At 43.1% G+C, this 24,805-nt stretch overlaps 1 protein-coding gene across 1 annotated transcript in view; it reads left to right on the top strand.

Annotated features, from left to right (window-relative positions):
• Positions 1-24,805, top strand: part of ksr2 (kinase suppressor of ras 2) — a gene marked incomplete at both ends in the record, with an annotated part of 106,430 nt that overhangs the window by 54,702 nt on the left and 26,923 nt on the right. The window contains 5 exons of the mRNA XM_084550715.1: positions 1,210-1,382; positions 18,940-19,009; positions 20,480-20,563; positions 20,813-20,898; positions 23,430-23,539. Of these exons, the coding sequence (XP_084406841.1) occupies positions 1,210-1,382; positions 18,940-19,009; positions 20,480-20,563; positions 20,813-20,898; positions 23,430-23,539 (523 nt within the window). The remainder of the gene's footprint in view (positions 1-1,209; positions 1,383-18,939; positions 19,010-20,479; positions 20,564-20,812; positions 20,899-23,429; positions 23,540-24,805) is intronic.

Here is a 24,805-nt window from a genome sequence, read left to right on the forward strand (position 1 = left end):
ACGGGCGCTGGAGTCCTGCCAAGGCGGACGCTTTTGTTGTTGTAGGGATTTAAATTATAGATGCTGTTAAATGCTTATCATGAGTCTGTGAAGTTCGGTGCTTTTGGTACTTTTGGGTTATTTTTTTTCTGGTCACTTGCCTTATCCACCTGACTGAATTTCATAGAATTAAACAGTAATAATAATACAACTTTATTTACAGATATGTCGCAAAGGAAGTGCTTTAAATCTCCAGACAGGAAGTCGACATAGACTTAGTAAAGCCTCGTGAGAAGATCTCAGGTAGAGATTACTCATCAGGGAGTTAGCAGATCGCAGATATGGGCAGGAGCCAGACCATTCAAGGCTTTAAAAACAACCAATAAGATTGATTTTAAAACTCAAAGGTAGCCAGAGAAGGGCAGCAAGGGGTGGTGTAAAGTGGTTGTTTTTCTTAGTCAACTGCAGCCTTTGGATATATTGCATGCTGGCACTAGAACACTTTCTTTTTTTGCAGTAGTGGACTTTGTAAGAGACAAAAAGTCTAAAGGCTCTTTTAGAGTACTGCAGGACTAGATGCCGTAACCTACGTACGTAGCCTACGCCTGCGTGAGCTATTTATACTTGTGCGCTCGTCAGTCTGGTTTGATCTGTAACAACGCCACCCAAACGCTAGTCAGGACCGTGTCTTCCTTGCCAGTCGGGTTCAGTTTTGTTTCTACTTCCTGCTTCCTTTTCGACAACGGCGACTGAAACTTTCGCCGAAGTTTCACCGAAGACGAGTCGTGCAAATGTTTGTATCTCCGAACCTCCTCAGTTAACCTTTCCTCCATGTGTTCCATCTTTATTGATCCGAAACAATCGATTTGAAAATTGCAGAGATGGAGAAGCAGCCGGAAATGCTAAAGCTGAAACACGCTACTGCTAACCGGACCAATCACAGTTCTTGAGGTCACATTTCTGGGGAGGTGCGCGTCAGGCTGCTACGGCGTTAGGGTCTGCGTATGCTGTGTCAAATTGATGCAGAAGTCTAAACCGCCTAAGAGCAGTCATATCTCTTACTGAATATGAAACAGCTGAAATGCACGTTATTCTATGTCCTCTGACTGGACTCTGGTGCAGCTATGACTTGGCATCCATTTGAGTTTTCTACACAGCTTTTTTAATTAGTCTTATTAGTCTTATTAATCCACGTTGCTTATGTTCCCATTCTTGTGTTTTGTCCCTCAGAGCCAAGAAAAAGACCAAGCCCTTGAACCTTAAGATCCACAGCAGCGTGGGCAGCTGTGAGAACCTGCCCACGCAGCGCTCGCCCCTCCTCACCGAACGATCGCTGCGGTCCTTCTTCTTCCCCTCTTTCATCCCGTCGACGCCCCCCGTCCACGCCGAAACGCCCTCTGCAAGTAAGTGAACTCATCTTTTTTTAATCAGCTCTCACTCAAGCTTTTATGAAATGAAAAAGAAAAAAAAAGAAATGATGCCTTTAATATATGTCTTTCATATTCTAATCCCTTCTGACATCTTCCTATTTAGTTCAGTGGCAATGCTTCATTCCTTTGGTACCATTCCGCTCTCAGCCGGGTCAACTTCCAAAGCTCAATGCACTCTAGGGTTGAAAGCTGCACTTAAATCGGAGATTATGTGCATTTTAAAACCAAAATTAGTCTTTATTATATGTCCAGAGATAAAGCACCCTGACCCTGTGCAATGAATCTCCAAAATTGGTTCTGCAACCGTTTGTTCATCACTGTGGTGTGTTTTTAACCAATGTAATTATTCTTGTTTAACAAAAAAAAAAAAAAAAAATACTTAAGTACAACTCTGTTGGAAAATGCAACAAATGAAGAAGCAGGCCGCGCCATAATGGCCGGAGGTGGTGTGCTGCTGCACACTGGCAGCCTTATTGGCCTGATACATTATGGGCATACTGCGGAAGCCATTAGACCGAGGAGGAGATGGGGAAAGGCAGAGAAACAGAAAGTAATGGGAGTCCTGTCAATGAAAGGACTGATGAATGGTTGTCACTTAGCGGTGGGAATGGTTGCAGACCTGGACAAAACGTTAGGTGGGGCGCAGTCGTGCATATTTGTTGGTGGAGACATGACATGGAATAATCACGCGTTATATGCATGAGAGGACAGAGAAGAAGAGGAAGAGAAAACATTTTACTTTTATCACAGAAGACAGATGTTGTGACGAGTAGAGTCACCTTTGATAGGGTCACATGTGTCGGTCTCACTTGCTAATGCATGCACTGAAAACAGCAGCACAATTTTTTTGGGTTAATACCATCAAATGAATGGCTTTGGTAACTGTTACTAAGTCATTAACTAATCCTTCATAGGGAAATAAACCATTATTAAATTAAATATTAATGTTTTTTATATTTACAAATAAAAATAGATTAAAATGTAATTAGGATAATGTAACCTAGACCAGACCAGACCCCCCCCACCCCTCCCCCCACCCCATAGCAATGACACTCCTTGATGGCAGCAGCCATCCCCAGCAGGATGCAGCCACAAAAACGCTTTAGGAACAACTAAAAAAAAAACCATGAAGAACAGCACAAGGTGTTGACCTGGCCTCCAAATTCACTAGATCCCAAACTGATCAAGTATCTGTGGGATGATCCACAGAGGCCCCTCCCCTCAAAGCCCCCCCCCCCCCACACACACACACACACACACTCACTATCAACATTTTGTTGCCAGACATCACAGGACACCCTCAGAAGGCCCATGTCCATTCTCTGATGAGTCACCATACAATATTAGCAAGGTGGTCATTATGTTATGGATGATCCGTGCATATAGACTGTAGCTTTTAACTTAAAGCAGTGGGAGAGGATTTATTAACTATTAACACAACTATTGGCTATCACCTTATAAAAGATGAAAAGAAAGTCATTGCTTAAAATTCTACTTTACTTTATATTCTCTAGTTTCTAAAGACATATTATACTTTCTTTGAGAAATTAACCCAAACCTGCTTTTTTCAGGTGTCTGACATTTCGTGCTCAATTTTCTGTGCTGTGACTTGTCCAAACAAACCAAGCTGCTGTCACTCAGACGTCACAGCTGGTGTCACCGCCGTTACTGAGACAGAAAAGTGCCTCGCCACATTAAACTTGACATTTTGATGAAATCCGTGCGTCACCTGCGTTGTCTTTAACCAAAGTTGGCTATCGGAGCTTCAGCACCGTGATGCTTAGAATGACATAACTGTATAAGGAGCCAGGTACTCTTGCAGAGAATCGTGTTGATCCTGGACCGGACCAATTCTTTCTGAGTTTTTTATTTTCTTAGTTTCTTACGACAGCGTCCATGAATAATCTCTACTCCCGAGACACTCTTAAAAGCTCATCATTAACATTTATGCTCACTGTCACTGACGGATAATGGTTATTCCAGTTTGATGATATAAGTAAGTGAGTCCTTAGTAATTACAGGGAATCTGAAGGGTTTCTTCATGATTTTTTTTATATTCATATTGTAATATCTTATTAAATGACCATATCAGTAAACTAATTGTAATTTGCATCAACTATCAAGCGAATTATTGAACTGTTTTTATTTTTTACAGTCAGCCATCAGGCTTCTGAATCACTGAATCATCACTGACCGTTTTGAAAAGTTTAAAGCATACCACACGTATTGACGACAATGAGACATTCCACATATCTTTTGCATATTTGTTCAGTCTAAACAATACTGATAGATAGTTAGATGGATAAATTTATCCCGAGGGAAATTCAGTGTCCAGTAGCTTCATCACATAGAAACAGATATGAAAGATTTCTGGAAAGTTATATTATAATACAAATATCCTGTAGTATCTGCAGTTGGTTCCTCACAGGGATGGCGCTGTAGAGTCTTATGTCCTGAGGGACAAACGTCCTCCTCAACCTGTCCGTGGAGCAGGACAGAGACTCTGAGTCACTGAATGAGCTTCTCTGTCTGACTATGATGTCCTGTAGAGGGTGGTGGACATTGTTCATGATGGACCGGAGTTTCTTCAAGGTCCTTTCTTCTACCACTGATGTCAGGGACTCCAGCTCTGCCCCAACCACAGAGTCCTCCTTCTGTATCAGAGGTGTCCTTCTTCTTAGTGCTGCCTCCCCAGGACACCACAGCGTAGAAGAGGACACTGGCTACGATAGTCTGGTAGAACATGTCCAGCAGCTTCCAGCAGATGTTAAACGACCTTAGCCTCCTGAGGAAACAGAGATGGCTCTGACCTTTTTTTGCATACTGAGTCTCTGTTAGCCGACCCAGTCCAGTTTGTGATCCAGCTGTAGACCCAGGTACTTCTAGGTCTGAACCACCTCTACACACTCCCCGTTAATGGTTACATGCTGCAGGTAGGACCTGGACCTCCAGAAATCCACCACCATCTCCTTGGTTTTAGCTGCATTGATCAGAAGGTGGTTCGCTCCGCACCATGAGACCAAGCTGTTCGCCAGATTCTTGTCCTCCTGCTTCTGTCCATCCCCGATACACCCTACAATTGCAGTGTTGTCTGAGAACTTCTGCAGGTGACATGACTCTGTGTTGTACCTGAAGTCCAAGGTGTACAAAGTGAATAGGACACATTTCAAATGTCCTACCACTGTGACAATATTGCACAACTTATTACATTTTATGCTATGCTTAGAGTAAGCTTATTTCCTTCATCCTGGTTTAGTTGTTTGTTTTAGTTGCTCGAAGGGAACTCGCAAAGTAAGAATTTCATTGCTCGGTGTATATGAGGGTTCTGCTTTTATATAGAAACAGTCTGCAGTGACCTGAAGCACAGCACAGCACACCGCATGGTTAACATTTACCTAACTTTAATCGTTTCTTTATCCTAACCATCTCTACGTTCAAGTATCTTGACCGTCGCCCTTTTATTTTAGGGCATCCTTACTTTGAGAAAACAGAGCCTAGGACGCAGTAACGCTGTTAGTAATTACATCGAATACCAGAACAGCTGGGATAACGTCTTCTTATAGATCAAGAAAATGCAGGATTTCCATGACTGAACATAAACTGACATTTGTATTTTCAGTCCATTTTCTTTGGACAATAGTTGAAATTGAAAGTGACTAAGTGAAGTTATTCTGTTTTTGTAGTTTGCAGTTGCAAGTATCTCAGTTGGAATGATGAATGAATAAAGACATCAAGAGAATAAAAATATGAGAGTAAGAATCACAGTCCTGCTGTCATTCGCAGTCCTCCAGGTCCTTACCTGTAGGTGCTGTGGGAGCACAAACTGAAAACTCAAGTTAACAGCATCAAGCTCCAGGCTACAGCTACATAGACAGAGAGTTTGGGGAGTTGGAGAAAGTACACTTTGCTTTTATATATCCTGTGGTACTAGAAAGAATTATTTGACACGGTGGGTATCACAGCTTGGTTCGGAAGCCTTGCCAAAATAAGCTGTCCGCCGCTGACAGCGGAAGGTCCAAGGAGTCGTACAGCTTCATACTCTTCAGGGTTGGGACGAGTCGCTGGATCAGAAATATCATCCGTGATCTCTCGCTATAACTTAAGCTACTCCTTCGGGCATGCTTTGCAGTTTTCCCAAATACAGGTTAGAGTGGTAGAAAGACCGCGGCGCTGTGGTAGATTGAACAAAATGCTGAGGGGCTCCTTCTGCAATCTACCGACCGTGCTCCGTCTCCATTATCGCAGCTGTAACGTTTAACATTCAAACTGTATAGCCTGCAATCGTTTTGAACCCTTAATTAATGTGACTATTACTTGCACATGTTTTGGTGGAGAGCTAACAAAAAGAATTTAATAACGTAGCTGTATTTATAGATTTTTTTTTAATAATCTGCATTGTATAATCTAGCATGGCGGAATAATTTGTGCTGTGTGCTCAAATAAGAAAGAAAATCGAATGCGTTATAGTCAACACAAGGTTTACGTGGCAAACAAATGCTTATTAATACAAAAACAGAAGAGTGAATCATCTGATCACTCATTGCTCAGTGTGCTTACTTGTAAATAACTGAGTAAAGAAACAATATTTCCTCAGTTGCTCCAGGGTAGGCTCCAGCAGTTCTTATTTTAGGAATAGCTGTTTGTGTGTTTGTGTGTGTGTGTGTGTGCCCGGTCAGCCAGGCTAAACATCCGTCCCGGGTCTATGTTTGGGATGATGGTATCGCTGTCATCTCGTACGTCAGGCCCCTCAGGCCAACAACAGCGTTTTCACTCATCTCTCAAGTCGTCTGGATCAAAACAAACGCGGAGGAGCCACAAGACTGGCTGAGGTGACCGAGACCAAACACTGTCGGCCCGGGATGAGTCAGGGCCCGGATGAAGCTGAGACGTCAGAGCTTTCGGAGAGTTTCTTCGACTCTCCACCGAGATAAAACAGTCAGGTTAGGGATATGACGGATTACAAAATTCAAACCACATTATTAGCTTTGCGCCTTTTTTGTATTAAATCTGCACACATAGATATAGTTCTTTCACCTGAACAAGGCTACCATTAGTCCTTAGTTTCTTTATCGTAAATAAGCACCATGGAAAGACCGGAAACCAACAATGCATCTGTCCTCCTTCAGTATATTTCGATCTGCCAGATTTGCCAGACTAATTAGCAGCCCAGTCCTTGTTGAATATGTCTTCAAAGGCCTTGCACATGATAAACACACACACACACACACACAGGTGACTGCACTTATTTAGATTGATGAGACTTTCTACTCAGCGCTGTGTATGTGTGCGCAGAGTATGTGATGAAAGTCAAGTGGACACCGACGAGTCTCTGATGGCGTCACTAATAAAAACACAGTAGAAAGTAATGAAATCTATATTCTAGACCTGAATACAGATGGACTAAAGCAGGGGTGTCAAACTGATCCGTGAAAGGGCCGCTGTGGCTGCAGGTTTTCATTCCAACCATGCAGCACCCATGCAGTGGGTGTGGCTGGCAAGTTTTTGTTCCAATCAAGCAAGAGGACACCTGAAATGACTGTGTGAAGGCAGTTCAGTTGATTGATTGAGCCAAGTCAGGTGTGCTGCTGCATGGTTGGAATGAAAACCTGCAGCCACAGCGGCCCTTTCACAGATCAGTTTGACACCTGTGGACTAAAGGATGAACTGATATGAACTGGGGTAAACAGTCACAGGCAAAACACATTTCTCAGCATAACTCAGCAAACTGTGCCATTGTGTTGTCCATTGTGAGAGTTTCTGTGTAGGCACTATAACAGGGTGTTGCTAAGCAACCATTTGTGTCAACGAGCCACGGAGGCTAACAGTTTGGGAGTGTCTAACATTTCCAACATATAGAAAGCTATACAGGTAAATTACAATATATTAACTTACCATTTACCTCAGCCTCCAGTGAATCATGGTCATAAGTACCATAATAATAACATGACCCCATTTGAAGCCAGCCGCAGCTTTTCACAGCAGATAATTTGACTTATTAAGCAGAAATAGAGACGGTGAAAAACACTGCCTGGCCAGAATAAAATAATAATAAAAAGTCTCCACCTGGATTTAACTAATCAAACAGGTAGGAGCCTCCTATTGGATAATTACTGCATGGGTGATTATCTTTCAGCTGGAAACAAGTTATTTAACCCCAACTGATGCAATGAGTAGCTTCTCATTTCTTAAACAACCATGTCTAAAGACACATCCTGTGGTCGTGGAAAAGATGTTAGTCTGTTTGAGAAGGGTCAAATCATTGGCATGCATCAAGCAGAGAAAACATCTAAAGAGACTGAAGAAACTACTAAAACTGGGTTAAGAACTGTCCAACACATTATTAAAAACAACAGTAGAACTCAGGGCTATGTTTAATAGTGAAAGTAAGAACATTTCCATAAGTACAATGTGAAGGGAACTCAAGGGATTGGGACTGAACAGCTGTGTAGCCTTAAGAAAACCACTAATCAGTGAGATTAACTGGAAAAAAAGGCTTCAGTTTGCTAGGGAGCATAAAGATTGGACTCTGGAGCAATGGAAGAAGGTCATGTGGTCTGATGAGTCCAGATGACTCAGATTGTGAAAGAGTGGTTCAGGGAGCGTGAGACATCATTTTCACACATGGATTGGCCACCACAGAGTCCAGACCTTAACCCCATTGAGAATCTTTGGGATGTGCTGGAGAAGGCTTTGTGCAGTGGTCAGACTCTCCCATCATCAATACAAGATCTTGGTGAAGAATTAATGCAACACTGGATGGAAATAAATCTGGTGACATTGCAGAAGCTCATTGAAACAATGCTACTCATGGGTTTATTCATGAAGACGGTAAATACGACACCATTTGAAGACAGCATTATGTCCCAAGTGCAGAGAAATCAAAATAACTGCTGGTTTGAATCATTCTGCAACAGAAAATGGAGCCAGCCAAACTAAACTGACCACCAACAAGGGGCCAGGGAGCTTGTAAAGAAAGAGCGTGTCTCTGACCAATCTCTTAGATTAAGCAACAGCCGCATTCGGGCTTATCACATTCTGAGCTATCTCTGAGAGCACAGGTGGAATTAACAAGGCAAGTGTTCCTGTAAGGCATGGCCGTGAACCAGTAGGCACAAAAGCAGGACCTAACCTGTGTGCTGTCATCATTAATACACCTACTGTCACAAGTCTGTGCTGTGAAAAAAGGGGGCGACATGGTGAGGGTAGCAGGTGAGGCAAATCACTAGACTAATCAGTGAATGTGCACTATTGGCTTTCAGTCTGTTCCTGTGGGAATTCAGCCCACTGGTGCGAGTGCCTCGGGTCATAAAATGTAGCAGGGGGAAAGGAAGGGAGGCTTCCAACCTGGAGCATAAAGAAACCTTGCTTCAAAGAAGTGAAATGATTCATCAGTTTCTGATGCATGTAAAAAGTTAACTGTGGAGTGTCGATTGATTCCAGCACACGGAGATTGGTTATGCTGGTATGTTTTTGCAGGTGCAAAAGAAGATTTTGCAAGATTTTATGTTGAAGTTACTGTTTGTCCAGTGTGAAAAGTTCTAGTCGTCCCAGAGGGCAGCTCGCCTCTAGCACCTCGGGCTGTTTGAGCTCACACAGTTGAAGTAGAAGGACGCCCCGGCTTGTTATGATGCCCAGCGTCCACTTGTCGATCCAGTACCAGCCCTGGCATTTGACCAACACGCACACCTGCTGTCCAACTCTGTGTGTGTGTGTGTGTGAGGGAGAGAGAGAGAGTGAGAGAGTGTGTGTGGGAGTCTGAGAGTGTGTGCTTGTGGATATAAATGGCCTAAATGTTCTCCGTGCGCTTTGTGCACTCTTTTTATTCCTACATGTGTTCCAGTGACGTCGCCCCACTCTCCCCTAACCTCGCATAGACGACGCTTTACAGTTGCGTCACAGGTCTCCTAGCAACCGAACGTGGCACCACAATGGAGGTCGCTCGGAGGAATTGGCAAATACAAACGTCTTTGAATGCCGACTAAATTTAAAACGAGGTGAGGGAAGTAAAGAAACAAAATACCTCAGAAGAACAGCTGAGAGCCTGCTTCGAGATCCTCGTCAAAAGTAGAGACATTTCGGATTTACACCACCGGCCGGAACAGATGTTGACTCACGCTTGTGGAGGACGTGATGCATTTTTGTGTTTGGCATAAGGGATAGAGATCTCACCCTTGGGCCTGTGTTGGAGCTAGCTAGTCAAAAAAATATATATATATGTATTATTCTGTGCCTAAAAGTGCACTTTATAACTTTAGTATTTTTTAGTATTTAATCAGATTTGTTGTTTTTATCTGTGCTTGTTTTGTATGCCTGCTTTTTTTTTTCACCTTTTAAATTTTAGTAAGAGCCCTGCGATAGACCGGCGACCTGTTCAGGGTGTACCCCGCCTCTTGTCCAATGACAGCTGGGATAGGCTCCAGCCCCCCTCCATGCAACCCTTCACAGGACAAGCGGTTGCATATGATGAATGAATGAATTAAATTTTAGTAAGCTTGACTCAGGGAAATGCACAAGAATTCCAGTGTGCCTGTTCAAATGGCTATAAAACACATATTTAAAATCCCGTGTGCGACCAAACTGCAGTCTACTACAGTTTAGACCAAAATATGTCACCATAAAAACACCTTAACTATATTGTCCGGGACTATTTACGTATTTTTCCGTGCTTTGTCTCAGTAAACCAAGACGGTCGTTTTTTAAAGACGCTTCATTTCATTATTATCTCACGTCGCATCAGGCCAACCACTGAAAGAAAAGAAAAACTTTTCCAGACGGTAAAGGTTTTGCAAACAGGTCTTAATTTACTGTCTGTCTGGTGCTGAGCTCTTCCATCAAGCACTCGTTCAATCTAATGTAACCCTGCTGCAGACGAGGGCGTAAGCACCAGTCAATTAAAAGGTGCACTGGTCAATAGTTGCTATGTTGGTTGTGAGGAAAGTGGGACAGGTGTGTGATTGCTGTTTGTGTGCAAACAACCCCCCACCCACCTCCACTCGATCTGACTGACAGCTGGTTCAAACAAACTGGTTCAATAGCAGGGTAGGTGACAAATGAGCCATGAGATGAGATGACACTGGAACATTTTAAACTTGCACCATCGTGAAAGCCTTCTTTAACTTTTAGTTTTTATTTAGCTATTCTTTTCCCCCCCAGCAGCTTGTGAAAGACACAAAAGCACAGATGGGTGTTCATTTCTAAAGAGACAGCAAATCTGTGAACTTACTGACACATTTTAGAATAAGTTTTAATTCTCAGTGTCTGGTAAAAAAAACAACAAAAAAAAAAAAAAAAAATACTGTTTAGCTGCTCTCTGGTTTGGCAGCGGTAAAAATAGAAGCTGTAGCAGCAAACAAGAAAATACACAAGTAAAAACACACAGATGAATGTAATCAGTGGTGAATTAAAGTGACACTGATATAGAACAGTGAACTGGTATGGCACAGTGGCATTTTAAATCATTCATTCGGCCATTTCCTGTAACTGCTTGTCCTGTGAAGGGTCGTGGAGACGCTGGAGGCTATCCCAGCCTATCCCATGCCCAACCAGCATGTTTTTGGACGGTGGGAGGAAGCTGGAGTACCTGGAGAGAACCCACGCAGACACAGGGAGAACATGCAAACTCCACACAGAAAGGAACCAGTCGGCCCATGGATTAGAACCCAGAACCTTCTTGCTGTGAGGCATCAGTGCCATGACAGAATGTCACAGAATGAGAACAAACTAATAATAATCAACAACAGTGCAAATTTGCCTGTAGGATGCAGGTGCCTGTAGGGTATAGGTGTGGGGGCTATTGCACAACATGAAAGAGATGATGAAAGAGAGAGGGGTCTAACAGCTTGAGGCGTCTGTTGCTTCTGGATTTGACAACTCTTTTCTTTGTCTTTTTCCAGAAGGTAGTGTGAAGACCAGTTTTTAACCAGGGTGGGTGTGGTCCCTAGAAATGTGACTGGCTTTCTTCTGGAGTCGGCCGGCGTCAACGTCTCTGAGACGCTGTCTGTCATCAGCGTTTCTCTCTTCCGAAACTGAGGCCTTTCTCGCCAGAAAGGCCTCAGTTTCGGCGTCAAGTTTGGCCCCGGCTCCGAAAACCCGCTTCCGTCCGTTGGTCAGTTTCCTCTCGTCTCGCCGCCGCTGCGAGCCATTTCAGCTCCCGCGACTGAGGAAGTCTCTACTGAGCCATAAGGCCTGCAGGCATCATCTGTTCTCCCATCTCTCCTCCCTCTGTCTCACTGGCACACTTTAAACTGCCAGTCTTAAAGGACTCCCACTATCCGCAAAGCCATGTGGAGATATTTGTTTCATCCAAGATAATTGCTATTTTTCCAGCGCTGTGATTGCTATTGTCAGTTTATCACAGGGATTTTTTTTTCTTCTTCTTCTCTTTTTGTCGCTCGTGTTATCTGTAAATGCGTTTCGTGTGTGTGTTCTCGCTTGTCAAAGATGACAGCACAATATTCTGCAAAAAAAAAACAAAAAAAAAAACAAGGCTGATCGGCGTGTTGCTGTTGCCATAGCAACTGTGCAACCTGGCTTTGTCTCTTGTTCATCAGATTTTTTTTTTCTTCCTTTCTCACACACATGGATAAATAAATAAATAAATAAATAAAACCTCGCTTATTTCAAACCCGCTCTTTTAATTTATTTCTTGCCGCCGCTCCGAAACTAAAACAAGAAATTGTTTTAGTTTTGTTTTTTTTGAGGAGCGTCGAGAGAATGGCGCGCAGCAGCCTGTGACATATCGCTCGTATAACGCTCATGTACAATAATGCAGCACATTGTGCAGCTGACGCCCACGCAGTTTTACAGTCCTGCAGACTTTTCTTTTTTTTTTCTGCTGTGCTGCTCCCTCCACTGTACATACACCACCGGGAGTCAGAGCCTTAACTGACTGAAACGGCGTGCTCCAGTGTTGCTTTCTGCAACGCGTTTGTTTGGTGTTTCACTCTCGAGCTATTGATTGTCTCTTGATTAAGCCGTGCTGGTTATGTTGATTGCGTTGAGCCATTTGATTGAAGCTTTTTTATCCAAACTGCCCGTCGAGCTGCGCGACTACCCGATGATTCTGACACTGAAGAGAGTAGGTGGGACAGTGAGAGTGATTAGAGATTGTGTGATTTGATTTATTTATTTTTTCCCCACGTTGTTTGCTGTGTGTATTTTAATTGCTGCGTTCTTCACTCTTTTACCCGCAGTAAAAAATATAAATAAATAAAAGAACTCCTCTTTGGGGAATAGCAGCGTTTAGCTCTCAGTCAATCAGTTGGAGAGTCATCTCAGTCTAACGTCAAATAAACTATATTTGGTTCCAAACAGGCTCCTAGACTCGAGTAGTCTCTTTATCTCTGCACACATGCACGCACTCCCGTCCTGCTCTGTTTAACCCACACACAGACACAAACATGTTTTACTTTATCTTTCAGTGTAGCTTCATTTCTCTTTCCACACACACACACACACACACATTCCTAACCCCGTGGCCTCATATGTGTCATGTGACGGACCAGTGGAGGAGGGGCGGGAAGGAGGAAGGCCTCGGCTTAATTAGGCTGAGGCCAATCAGTGAAGATGGAGGAGGACACTGTTGTCTGGCGCCTTGGGGTTTCTCGGCTCCTGCGAGCTCATCCGTCACACAAACCAGCGCACGCACGCACGCACGCACGCACGCACGCACGGAAACGCCACCCGTGTTCGTGCTCCGTGTCACGGCTTTTGGGGGGGACGTGACCAGATGTCGCCCGTGTGAACGCGCTCGGATGGGATGAATGTGTCTCTACTGACCCTCGTTTACTCTTTTGAAACTGCCTCAGCGGCACAAGCGGCTTTGCTGAGTTTGAGATTCCAGTCGGCTTGAATTTTATTACAAGTACTGTTTGTGTGTAAACATTGAGAACACCCCGTGCCTCGTGAGACACCATGACTATATCACAATCTGAATAATCAGATGTTTTGTTTTTCCGTTGGACCTGGAGGGAAAATGTAACCTGTGACTAGTCCTCATGCTTACAGGCAAAACAAAGATAAGACCGATACGTACAAACTGCAGAGCTGTTTGTTTTTTTGAGGGTTTGATATTCTCTTCTGGTACTTTTGAGTTTACGTTGTTCCATCGCTGTTGTTGTGTAGGAGAATTTTTTTTGCAATCCTCATGGAGAGCATCCCTGGTTGACTCGGTGACGTGCAGTTACCGTGGTAACGGCAAGTGAAGTGTAGTCCTACAGCAACCACTCATAGATCAACTGACGTATCTCTTCACAAAACACAACCAGCCGAAGCTGTTTAAGGACGGAAGTTAGACGGTGGGACCGGTGGCTTCTGCACAACAGCAGGGGTCCGTAGAGGTGGTTACCTTGACGATGAGTAGGGATGGACAACGATATGTTTTTATTGGTAGCAGTGCTGTTACCTATTCTGCCGAGCTGTCTGATTCTTCGTTAATTGCTTTACTGATTCCTGATCAGTTTTTTCTGTGTGGCTTGCAGCTGAGAGCTAGCTGTAACAAAAGTCCAATGATTTAGTTTCGTTTGTTTTCTTGAGATTTTCTTCTTAGGCAAACAACATTTTAGTTAGTGGGGCCCTTTGAGAGGAGGGGCCTCTGTGGATCATCCCACAGATACTTGATCAGTTTGGGATATAGTGAATTTGGAGGCCAGGTCAACACCTTGTGCTGTTCTTCATGTTTTTTTTTTTAGTTGTTCCTAAAGTGTTTTTGTGTGTGTGTCTGTGTCAGGCTGCATCCTGCTGGGGATGGCTGCTGCCATCAAGGAGTGTCATTGCTATGGGGTGGGGGTGCCTGGTCTGGTCTAGGTGGGTGCTACATGTCTAAGTAACATCCACACCAATGAATGCCAGGTCCAGAAGTTTCCCAGCAGAACACTGAATTGTTGCAAGATGGTCAATGTTATTTACTTCTCCTGTTTTTAATGTTATGGCTGATCAGTGTATGTGACGCCACCATGCTGTTCGGTTGGGAAGCATCGCCCCTTGTGTAGCGTAGAGTGTCAAATGCTATGGTCACACTACAGGTGACAAAAATGACAAAAACAACCATCATGGCCAGCTAAAGTACTTTTGTTGACATGTTGAATGTATAATAGAATAGAATAGAATTGTTCCTTTATTAAACCCTCATGGGGAAGTTCTTTCTCTGCATTTGACCCCTCCATTCGTTCAAACAGAATATTGTGCACTCTCGGAGCAGTAGGCTGCAACTTGGGTAGCGCCCTGGGAGCAGTTCGGGGTTTAGATGATTGTTCAAGGCGCCAAAGCCATAGACACTACCCATTCATTGAACGTAACCATTTATGACGTCAAATCAGATGCTGAGTGAGTTTTAATGGGAAAAAAAAAAGCTGAAACAAGCTCAACTTTGCCTTGAAGCCTGATGCTTTTCCACCATTAGTGCTAACACAATAACTTACTTTAAATTACCATTTTACAGGCATTACAGCCAGAATTGCTGTCAGTCCTTTGCTGTTGTTTTGGCAAAGTGCAGCAGTCAGAGGAACACGCCAGAACTGAGATGCTCAGAGGCGTCGCTGCTCTGATGGATCTGCCCATTTGCAGCCGTTTCGTGTTACCCGTTCCACCCCTCGTTGTTCCATTAACTCCCATTCAAACGCTACAGCCGAGGCGGTGGCCACCGTGTGTTTTGCCATTTCACTGTTTTTGATGTAGCAATAATAATAATAATAAAAAAATAATCTGTTTGCGTTAGCAGTAACTTAATACAACTGTTTACCAAAGTGTAAACAGTGAGGCTGATATCACAAGATAGAATTGCACCGGATTAGTGCAATATGATTCCAGTATAGTGGTATGAAGGTAGTATGTGGGACCTTCACAGAGCTATGCAGCAAATATAAATACACAGAATAAGTGAAATGCAGATCAGAAACGGTGTAAAACTAAATAAATTTCATTAAAATCTTTAAAGATCTGACATTTTTGTTGGATAAATGTGAGCGTGTTGTGTTCTCATGAGCACATGACATGAACATAAGCTATCTGCTGTTCCGAGGAGTGGTAGGATCATCAAAGAGTGTTGATGGAGACAGACGGCGACGTCAACAACACACACACACACACACACACACACACACACACACACACACACACACATCTAGAGGATGATAAAGAACTCTGACCACACCGGTGACAAGGCCAATCATCTGTCAGTCGCCAACAAGGCCGACAAGAAGCAGATGATGTCAGTTCCCCTTTATATTGAGTTATCAGGTTGATTGAGTGTAATTGAGCAATGCATCGGCGTGTGGAGAGAAGACACCAAGGCTCTGGAGAGACTGGGGGAGGAGGAGGGGGAGGAGGAGGAGGAGGAAGAAGAAGGGTGTTTCAGGAACCAGGAAGCACTATATGGCACCAGGGCCATGACATTAGCACCGGCAACAGCAGCTGATTACTTGGAGCCTTTTGCAATCAGTTAATAAAAGTGACAAAGCCTCAACATTTCAGAAGTTTTAATCATAGAAAGGTTTCTTATCGTTCCTAATGAACGATCTTCAATCCAGCATTAATCAGCGTTAAAAGTGCTCATGACTAAAAGTACATAATGTAAGCGTCAGAAGCATCTGTAATGCAGAATTTGTTTGGATGTTAAAGATTAATTTAGTGGATGCACACAACAAAAAAAAGCATTATAACTTTAGAGTTTGCATTTGGTTAAACATACTTGGAGGTATACTCAGTTTTGACCAGGAGTTAGTTCTGTACAGGTCCACTCAGTCCTAATTAACAATAACCTCAGTCAGCTTTGTTCTGGTTCTTTAAAACCAAACTGGATCTAAATGGATGAAAACACGTTTGATATATGCATGGTATCCGACACTAAAAACATATCTTAGAGTACCATTAGTCTTAGTAAAATGCAGTTAATTAATGGTTGTATATTTGCTGTAGGTTATATCCTGTGTCTATGTATCACATTAGTTTGTTTGTTGGTGCAGATGCTGACAATATTAAATAATTTCTATTCTATTACTTGTCCTTGAATATACACGGATATTATATAATATAGGCTGCTTTTAGTTACCGTTTGTTATCTGTTTATGATCTGGACTTGTTTTAATTTGCATACTGCTGTTGTTTAGGCCAGGTTCCTGATGTCTTCATGTTGCTTGGTACCTATGGTTAGCTGCTGAGCGGGCCATACAAGCCAGAAGTGTTAGGTTAGCTTATGTTTCACAAGGTTCGAATTATCCTCTGCTGCTCTGTGGGCCTACAAGCCAGCAGCATTTACTTAATTTATTTAGATTGTAGGCTAAGCTAGCCAGCAGTATTTGGTTAGCTTATATTTCACAAGGTTTGAGTTAGCGTCTGCTGCTGAGCGGGCCATACAAGCCAGCAGCATTTACTTAGTTCATTTAGATTGTAGGTTAAGCGTCATATCACATGACTATAGGTTTGTTAGGGTTTCTCAGTTGGACAGGGCCTCTAAATGTGTTTTGCCTGGGATTTTGGCACAAGGGATTGTAACATCTAATCCTGTGTATTAATGAATGGGAGTTTACATGAGGCAGGTTGGTTGTAACCATCCATCCTTCCATCGGCTACCGTTGGACGTATGTCTCAAGAAGATGCTCTTGGAGGAACATTGAAATCACACTACTTCCCAGCCTAGACCAACCCATATCAGCGGGTCTGTAATCTCATACACAGATCAGCCACAACATTAAAACCACTGACAGGAGAAGTAAATGACATCAGCGATCTTGTGACAGTTCAGTGTTCTTCTGGGAAACTTCTGGACCTGGCATTCATTGGTGTGGATGTTACTTAGACATGTAGCACCCACCTAGACCAGACCAGGCACCCCCACCCCATAGCAATGACACTCCTTGATGGCAGCAGCCATCCCCAGCAGGATGCCCACTCCCCACTAACCAGACACCACAGGACGCCCTCAGAAGGCCCGTGTCCATTCTCTGATGGGTCACAACTGTTTAGCAGGCCTACACGATATTAGGAAGGTGGTCATAATGTTATGCCTGATCTGTGCATATCCATCCATGTCATTACACACCTCAGCCACAGCTCCCTTTTCCAGACTCTTCTGTTTGATGCATTGAGGAAAAGAACTTCTAGGAATTGTATTATTTTATTTTTATTTTTTTATAAAACCTTCGCTTCATCCATTAGTGCGTTAGTGTTTTCTTGACACCTCATTTCCAGATTTAAAATAACATCATATTCATGAATAACTAAGAAAATGACTCTCTCCAATAATTGCATCCTTTCCTCTTCTCTGTGGTTATTGTGCTATTTAAACATCTTAATATGTACCCTGCTATCAAATGATGATGACGATGATGATACAACTTATTATTGTCTGTTGAGAGTACGACTGGTGGAGGATCACTGCATAATAATAATAAAAATAATAATAAATCTATTATCTGACATAAAAAACACCCAAATCTCACAATAATCTGCTGGGCAAATTACATTGTAGGTTATGTAAACTTGCAAGGGAAGACAAAGGCGTATAATAAAAAGGGTATATTTTTCTCTGCATTAGTTTTTATCCTTTTTTTTTTTTTTTGTAAGCTGCGCATCTGAAAGCGTCTGAAAGTGTTTTATGAAGCCGATTAAGCCTGTCAAAGGAGAAGCATGTCAAAGGTTTTCGGTTAGCGCCACGAAAAATCCTGTGAATTTCTTTTATTTCTAGTTTCTATTGACAGCATTGATTCCTGAAATCAGAATATAAAGTAAATGGAGCTGTAATGTGTTCAAATGAAACACTAAAGACGATCATGCACGACGCACTTTTCCATTATGAGCTATGCCTTTGTCAGCGTTTTTCCAACGCAGCTACCGAATCGTTGGCGTTGCAGCGAACGATCGCCTCAATGCGGGCGACGCCGTGTAGGCTGCCGTTCTCACCTGGCATCGAGGGGCGGCATATAAATGTATCGGGCCCCTCAATCACTGCAAGCACTAATGGATCAGGCGAAGGTTTTTATCTGTTTTTTTTGTGTGTGCAGAAGATCTTTTTAAGCCTGAGCTGCTCATAATGGAATAGAGGTGGCACAAAAGTAGCCTGACGAGAAGAGATATCTGCATTTAAACATGCAATTCAAACAGGTGGTTTGGATGTGACCTCGATAGTTTGATGCTGTTTGCGTCTCAAAGGAGAGTGCATTAGCGGGAGCAGGCCTCCGTTTGTGTCTTGCATCGTACGGCCGCTGTCGACGTTGTTGTTGTCTAATGCAAATGCTCTAGAGGCAAGGTTGCGTTTAGAATAAATGTATGATGCTTAAGTTCTTCAAGTACATGTGCTTGAAACGACATCCATCCATATACATCCATCTGTCCGACTATTCAGGCATCTACATACGCACACGCCCACCTAATCCATCCAGATAATTACGACGTTTTAAACTGATGAGGTGTCCGAACAGCTGATTGAGCACGACGCCAAATGCCGCATTTGCTGGATGAATGCTTAACGCGTTAAAGGCCTTTCTTCTGTATTGTTATTTAACCCGTCTAACCTCTAACTTCTCTTTGTGTCCAGACACTCTCTCAGTGCCTCGCTGGTCCCCACAGATTCCCCGAAGAGATCTGGGAAACTCAATAAAACACAGGTAGGCCTCGAGACAAGCCTTCAGGTGAGTGAATGTGTGTGTGTGTGAGTGAGAGAGAAAGAGAATTAGCCGTAGCCGCGTGGCTCTTACATAATTCCTCTCGGTTCTCTTTTATCCCGCTCAACACCAAATGCCAGGGATCTAAAAAGTAAAACAATACCTTAGTAGCCGTGGAACCGACGAGATGTGGGTGTTTCGTCTTGTTGAAAAGTCAGCGAGGTGGAGGGAGAAGCTTTAAGTCTCGAGACAAACTGAGCGCAAATGTAATTTTACGGAGCTGTTAACTGAAGATACAGGCTGGTTTTTAAGAAATGCCGTTACTCAATCTCCTTGATTTCGATTTGCACTTTTCAAACACGTGGCCTTGATCCCATTGTGGGCCTGATAATATTAGCGTATCCGGTGCACAGCGCTCCACGCACTAAAAGATTGTTTCATTATGCACAATCCACCCTGACTGCCTTTATTATGGCTCATAATCGACAGTCGACTAAAAAAATCTGCCGGCTGGAGTGAGCCGTGCCTCTCAGATGAAGCAAAAGAGGCGACTAATAACGAGATTTGGATTCTGTCAAACTGCATTAGTCACCTGCCATTAGCCAGCCAGCCACAGTGTTGGCATGCAGACGTCGCCGCAGCAGAAAACGCGGCCAATAGTCGTCATACGAAGCGCTCGGTGAGTCCGTGCAGGGAATTGGTCGCTGCTGCCGCTGCTGCACGTCGCGGATCTGTGTGTTCGAGCTGTGACTGTGCTTTAAGAGTGGCGCATGCGTCCCATCACTCACACTGATTGCTGTGTTGACGCAAACCCCCTTGGCCTCGGCCCTGCGCTGCAGAGTGGCTGCTTAAGATGTTCATTTGGGTTGCCGAAAGACGAAAATAAAACGAGCCCAAATTAAATCAGCAGGTGAGGGAGATTAGGACGGTAAACACGTCTTGAGGAGTAGCTTCTTCGGGCGTTTGTTTATTATCCCCCGCGAGAAAGGTTACGCGGGGAATGTGACATTGCGTTTGGCAAAAGCCGTCTGTCACGATGAGAGAACGTTATGAGAGGCCAAAGGTCAGAACCTGTGTTCACCTCGTGGTAACCTCCACAGCTCTCTGATTTCATACACGTATACAACAAGCTGAAAGTAGTGTGGTGGTTAACACTGATGCCTCTGGGTTTGAATCCATCTCTCCGGGTACTCCAGCTTCCTCCCACCGTCCAAAGACATGCTGGTTAGGTTCATTGGTGATTCTAAATTGGCTGTAGGTGTGAATGGTGTGGATCTCTGTGTTAGCCCTATGATAGACTGGAGACCTGTCCAGGGTGTACCCCGCCTCTTGCTCTAAGACAGCTAGGATAGGCTCTAGAACCCCTGTGACCCTCCAGAGGACAAATATGGAAAATAAATGAATGAAAGAATGAAAGCGAAGCTCTTGTTTAAAGTCTCACTCTTCTTCTCTGTCTTTTCTATTTTCCTGCAGGTTTTCCACCAAGTACTGGATGTCCCAGACATGCATAGTATGTGGAAAGGGAATGTTGTTTGGACTGAAATGTAAAAACTGCAAGTAGGTGTCAAGACTGGTGCCAGATGAATGCCTGATACCATATATTAGCTGATAAATATCAAATATTCCCGTCATTGTTTTGTGTCATCTTGCTTGTTTTCCATTTGTCTTTTAAATCTCATTTGAATAAATCAGCAACGCCGTCTTATAGCACCCACTTTGCATAGGTTGTGTGTCTGTGCAAATAAATTAACAAAAAGCGACACCAAACAAGCGCTAATTAAGTTTTCTTCATCTGTGTGCGCTCAGGCTGAAGTGCCACAACAAATGCACCAAAGAAGCCCCACCTTGCCATTTGCTGATCATACAGCGAGGCGGACGAGAATCTCTCAAAGGTACTCTCCCGTGAAATGTCTCCCTATAGCTGAAAGACAGCTGCGTGTAGTTTGCATGTTTACATCAACGGTCTCGGAGATGATCTTAAATTTCAGCTGCCAACCAAGATGATTTTCATTTATTTATTTTTTTTCATGAGGCAGGTGTTATGATAAATATGTAAATGAAGTGCACCATTAGCTTCGCATAGACACACCACTCAATCTTCATTAGAATGTGGGTCTGGTAACACACCATTTGGATTTCATTAATGGGTGTGCTTCAACGGATACAGAAAGAAAGTCAGCAAATTCCAGTTTACTGCACTCAGACGACGTGTATGATTATTTCGCTTTTAATGTTTAATCCATCACTGCATGAAGCCCCGCCCAAATGATTTGATTGGCCCGACAGATCTCTGTCGGAGCATAATCACTTCTCAACGGAGAGACTCCAGACCAACTTCAAAAATATCTTGGCGGGTAAAATTGGACTGGCTTCCAGACTAAACTAAACTGAGAGTTTTTCCCTGAAAAGTTTAACAAAGTTTTCACTACTGATTACAGTCTGATACACAGTCGTTAAAGGGGAATTACCGTTTTTTACAACCTGGACCTTATTTCTGGCATAAAACACGATCGTTTACTCGTTTACCCATTTAACTTTGGTGTCATTTGGAGTCCTTCGGAAGATATTTGGATCCAGCGGAGCGCCGCATATATCCATATAGTGGGAGTGAATGGGGCACCGAAACGCAGCCTCTAAATAACGCATTATCTGCCACGAAACTCGTTCATTTCACCAATATTTTGTTATGATACCCTAGTGCTATTCCCCGTTGAGTCTGGAGTTACCTGTTATCATCATCCGGGGTCTGTAGATTGACCTACTAACCTCTGACCTGGATGATGTCATCTCTGAGGGCGGCGCCCACCCGTGACAGTCGGCTTGTTTACCTGTAATTTGCTACTGCTAGTTTTTGGCAACATGGGTGAATATTTTTCCGATTCTGAGGTTGTGGACGACGATTTTGTGTGTCACGGTTTCTGGTGAAGTTAGACCCAAATCAGGACACAGGAAGGCAGGAGTAGGAAGCTAAAATGACTTTAGTAAAAAATTCAAAATCCGGATAACAAAAGGCGCTGCAGGAAAGGCAGGGCATCCAAAAACACAACTAGGACCAAAACCAAGGCAGGAGGAAATGCACTGTGGGATGAATGGGGGTAACATTGCAGATGACTTGACAGAGAACAAAGGGAAAGGAATTTTTTTTATATATGTATGGGCAGAGGGGTTAACAAGACACAGGTGAAACTAATGAGGGCAGAGACACAAGGAGAAAGCAGGAAGTTAAACAAGACAAGCAACACAGAGGAAGAACTTTACAAAATAAAAACAGGAAACTCAAGGAAAACCAAACAGGGTCATAACAACAACATCTAATTACAGTTTTAATGGTATGTTCACATTTGTAGACATCAGACAATGTACATTTATCAACTTGCATCATCTTTCACACAAATTTGACCACTGGTCTGCGTACCTAATGTGCCGATTTCCCTCCTAAAATCAGTTTACCAAATATATAAAGGCACATCTCCAGCTCAGTCCATTCACTGACCCCTATTTATACCTCTGTAGTTTTATAAAAAAGAGTCATACTGTAAAGCTCTAGGATATCTGCACATTTATTCCACTGACTCTGTATGCAGTCATACCGCGTCCAAAAAATTGCCTCGACCTCAGTCAGAACACGTCTTGATTCTTGCAGATATCTACTCATGGTGAACACAGAATATCTGATGCTTTTAGAGATCTATTCCATCTTGGAACAAATTTTTACTTCTCACGTAACTTCATCGTTCGTAAAGTCATCCGGGCCCCGCACTGAAAAGACAATAGCTTAAAAAAGGAGTTGTGTTTATGAGGATTTTAAATCAACGGATTAGGACTAAAGCCATCTATACGCCTCCCTCATGGTTATTCATGTGTCTGAGCGCGTCCGAGTCCTCGCCGCCCGCCAGAGAGACACGTCCCCGGTTAGAAAATGTGAAGAAGAAGCTTCTGCTGGCTCAGGCAGATAGGAGGTTATCTGCTGATTAATTAAGCCACTCAAGTTTGACAAATGTGATTACGTCACGCTGCTGTTTATACTCACACTGGAATAAAAAAAAAGAAAAGAAAAGGAAAAAGCCAGTTATCTGCTATGAGAATTAAAATTCTTTTGTCCTTTCTCTGCCTTTCCCTTCTCTCCCCTCCTCCAAATAAGATCACCAAGGAACGATTCAAGGTAAAGAGCACTAATTACACTTCTCTGCTTTAGTAAGAGGAAGAGACGGCTTCTAAATGACATAGTTTGCATAAGGAAACTCTGTGAGTGATAACAAATGGTGTTCAAGCAAGAGCAATTTGTTCATTTTGCACATTAGAAGCAGGTCTTGATAAAGAGTTTCTTCTTCTTCTAATTTGCCCTGAAAGCTGTTAGCCAACTATTGTTTAATGTCAGTCTCCCACAGAGCTTCACTGTTCCTCTGCTTTCTTTTTCCTGCAGTAGCTCGTCTGGTACGGACTGAATCAGTGCCATGTGACATCAACAACCCGCTCAGGTACACAGACCTGCACATCAGTCAGACGCTCCCCAAAACCAACAAAATCAACAAGGTAAGGGTAATAAATAAAGCGCGCATTACGAACTGCGTGCAAAGCGTCTTATGTGTCGCCTTTCCTCCATTTGTGGGAGCAGGCCGCGGGCCGCTGCGTATTTCCCCGGGGGATCAGGAAACCGTACGAAAATATCTTCCGACGCCGGCGATGCTTACACAAATGGATTTGTTTTTGTGTGCTGGATGTTTTGCAGACAGCACATATAATGATTTCTGCTCGGCGGAAAAAAAATAAATTTTATTGCAAGATTCTCATGGTGGTAACACCGGTGGGAAACTTGTAAAGCGAAGGTGCACGTTATGAGATGTTGTGTGGGTTATAAAACATAATGGGTAAGACCACCATACACAAACAGACGGCGTGTTTATCTTTTTAGAAATGCTGGTAAAGTCAAATCATATCATGGATCTTTCCCCCCTTTCTAACCTTTTTCTTGCACTCCTCTGCAACGTGTGACTGCCACGGTGGTGGCGGCTGTGGACGTGCTGAGTTGGAGTTTGTTTGTCGTAAAGTTTTTCTTTTTGACTGAGCAGACACTTTCACACCTCATCAAACTTTTAATTGTTAAGGTCGTAAGTTTAAACGAGCCGCTCTGAATCTTTGAGGGGCTGCAGGATGGCTTACGAATAAATAAGAATGGAAGGATTCTGTGGGATTGCTGGTGACACCAAGTAGTCATCTGCATAATATAAGCCTGGGTTTTCCCATGCAATGTTAATGCTATGGTGGCTCACCGGAGTGTAATTTACTCCGGCATGCTGTCATTATGAATTGGAAAAACAAACAACGTTGTGCTTGCGTTATGTTTTTCCTATTGCTCCTGAAAGCATCTCTTTTGAGCTAGCTAGCTAGTACAGTTAAATTCCCTCATACTCTGTTTAATCTAACACACATTTGTCCATATCTAACTATCTATCTATCTATCTATCTATCTATCTATCTATCTATCTATCTATCTATCTATCTATCCTGCACAAGCTGCTGCTAATTGTCGCTAAAATCCAATATTAGTGTCATTACGGTAATTTAATGATAGACTGACAGGAAACACATGATCTTATTCTTCCGTGTTTCAATTTCAACAAATGCTGATGTAAAAAACTAAGTCCTTAATCTCTATTTTGTGCAGCATGAGCACATTTTACACAGCTGTCAGTCAATCTCGTGTTGTTATCATAAACAATTAACCTTTAAATTAAAAAGTCTGCTCTTATGATTGCATAAAAAGTATTAGTCACTGCTAATCGATGCCGCTGTTTATCT

The sequence above is a fragment of the Chelon labrosus genome (assembly GCF_963514085.1).
Source record: "Chelon labrosus genome assembly, chromosome: 9".
In the NCBI taxonomy this organism is placed as follows: Eukaryota; Metazoa; Chordata; class Actinopteri; order Mugiliformes; family Mugilidae; genus Chelon; species Chelon labrosus.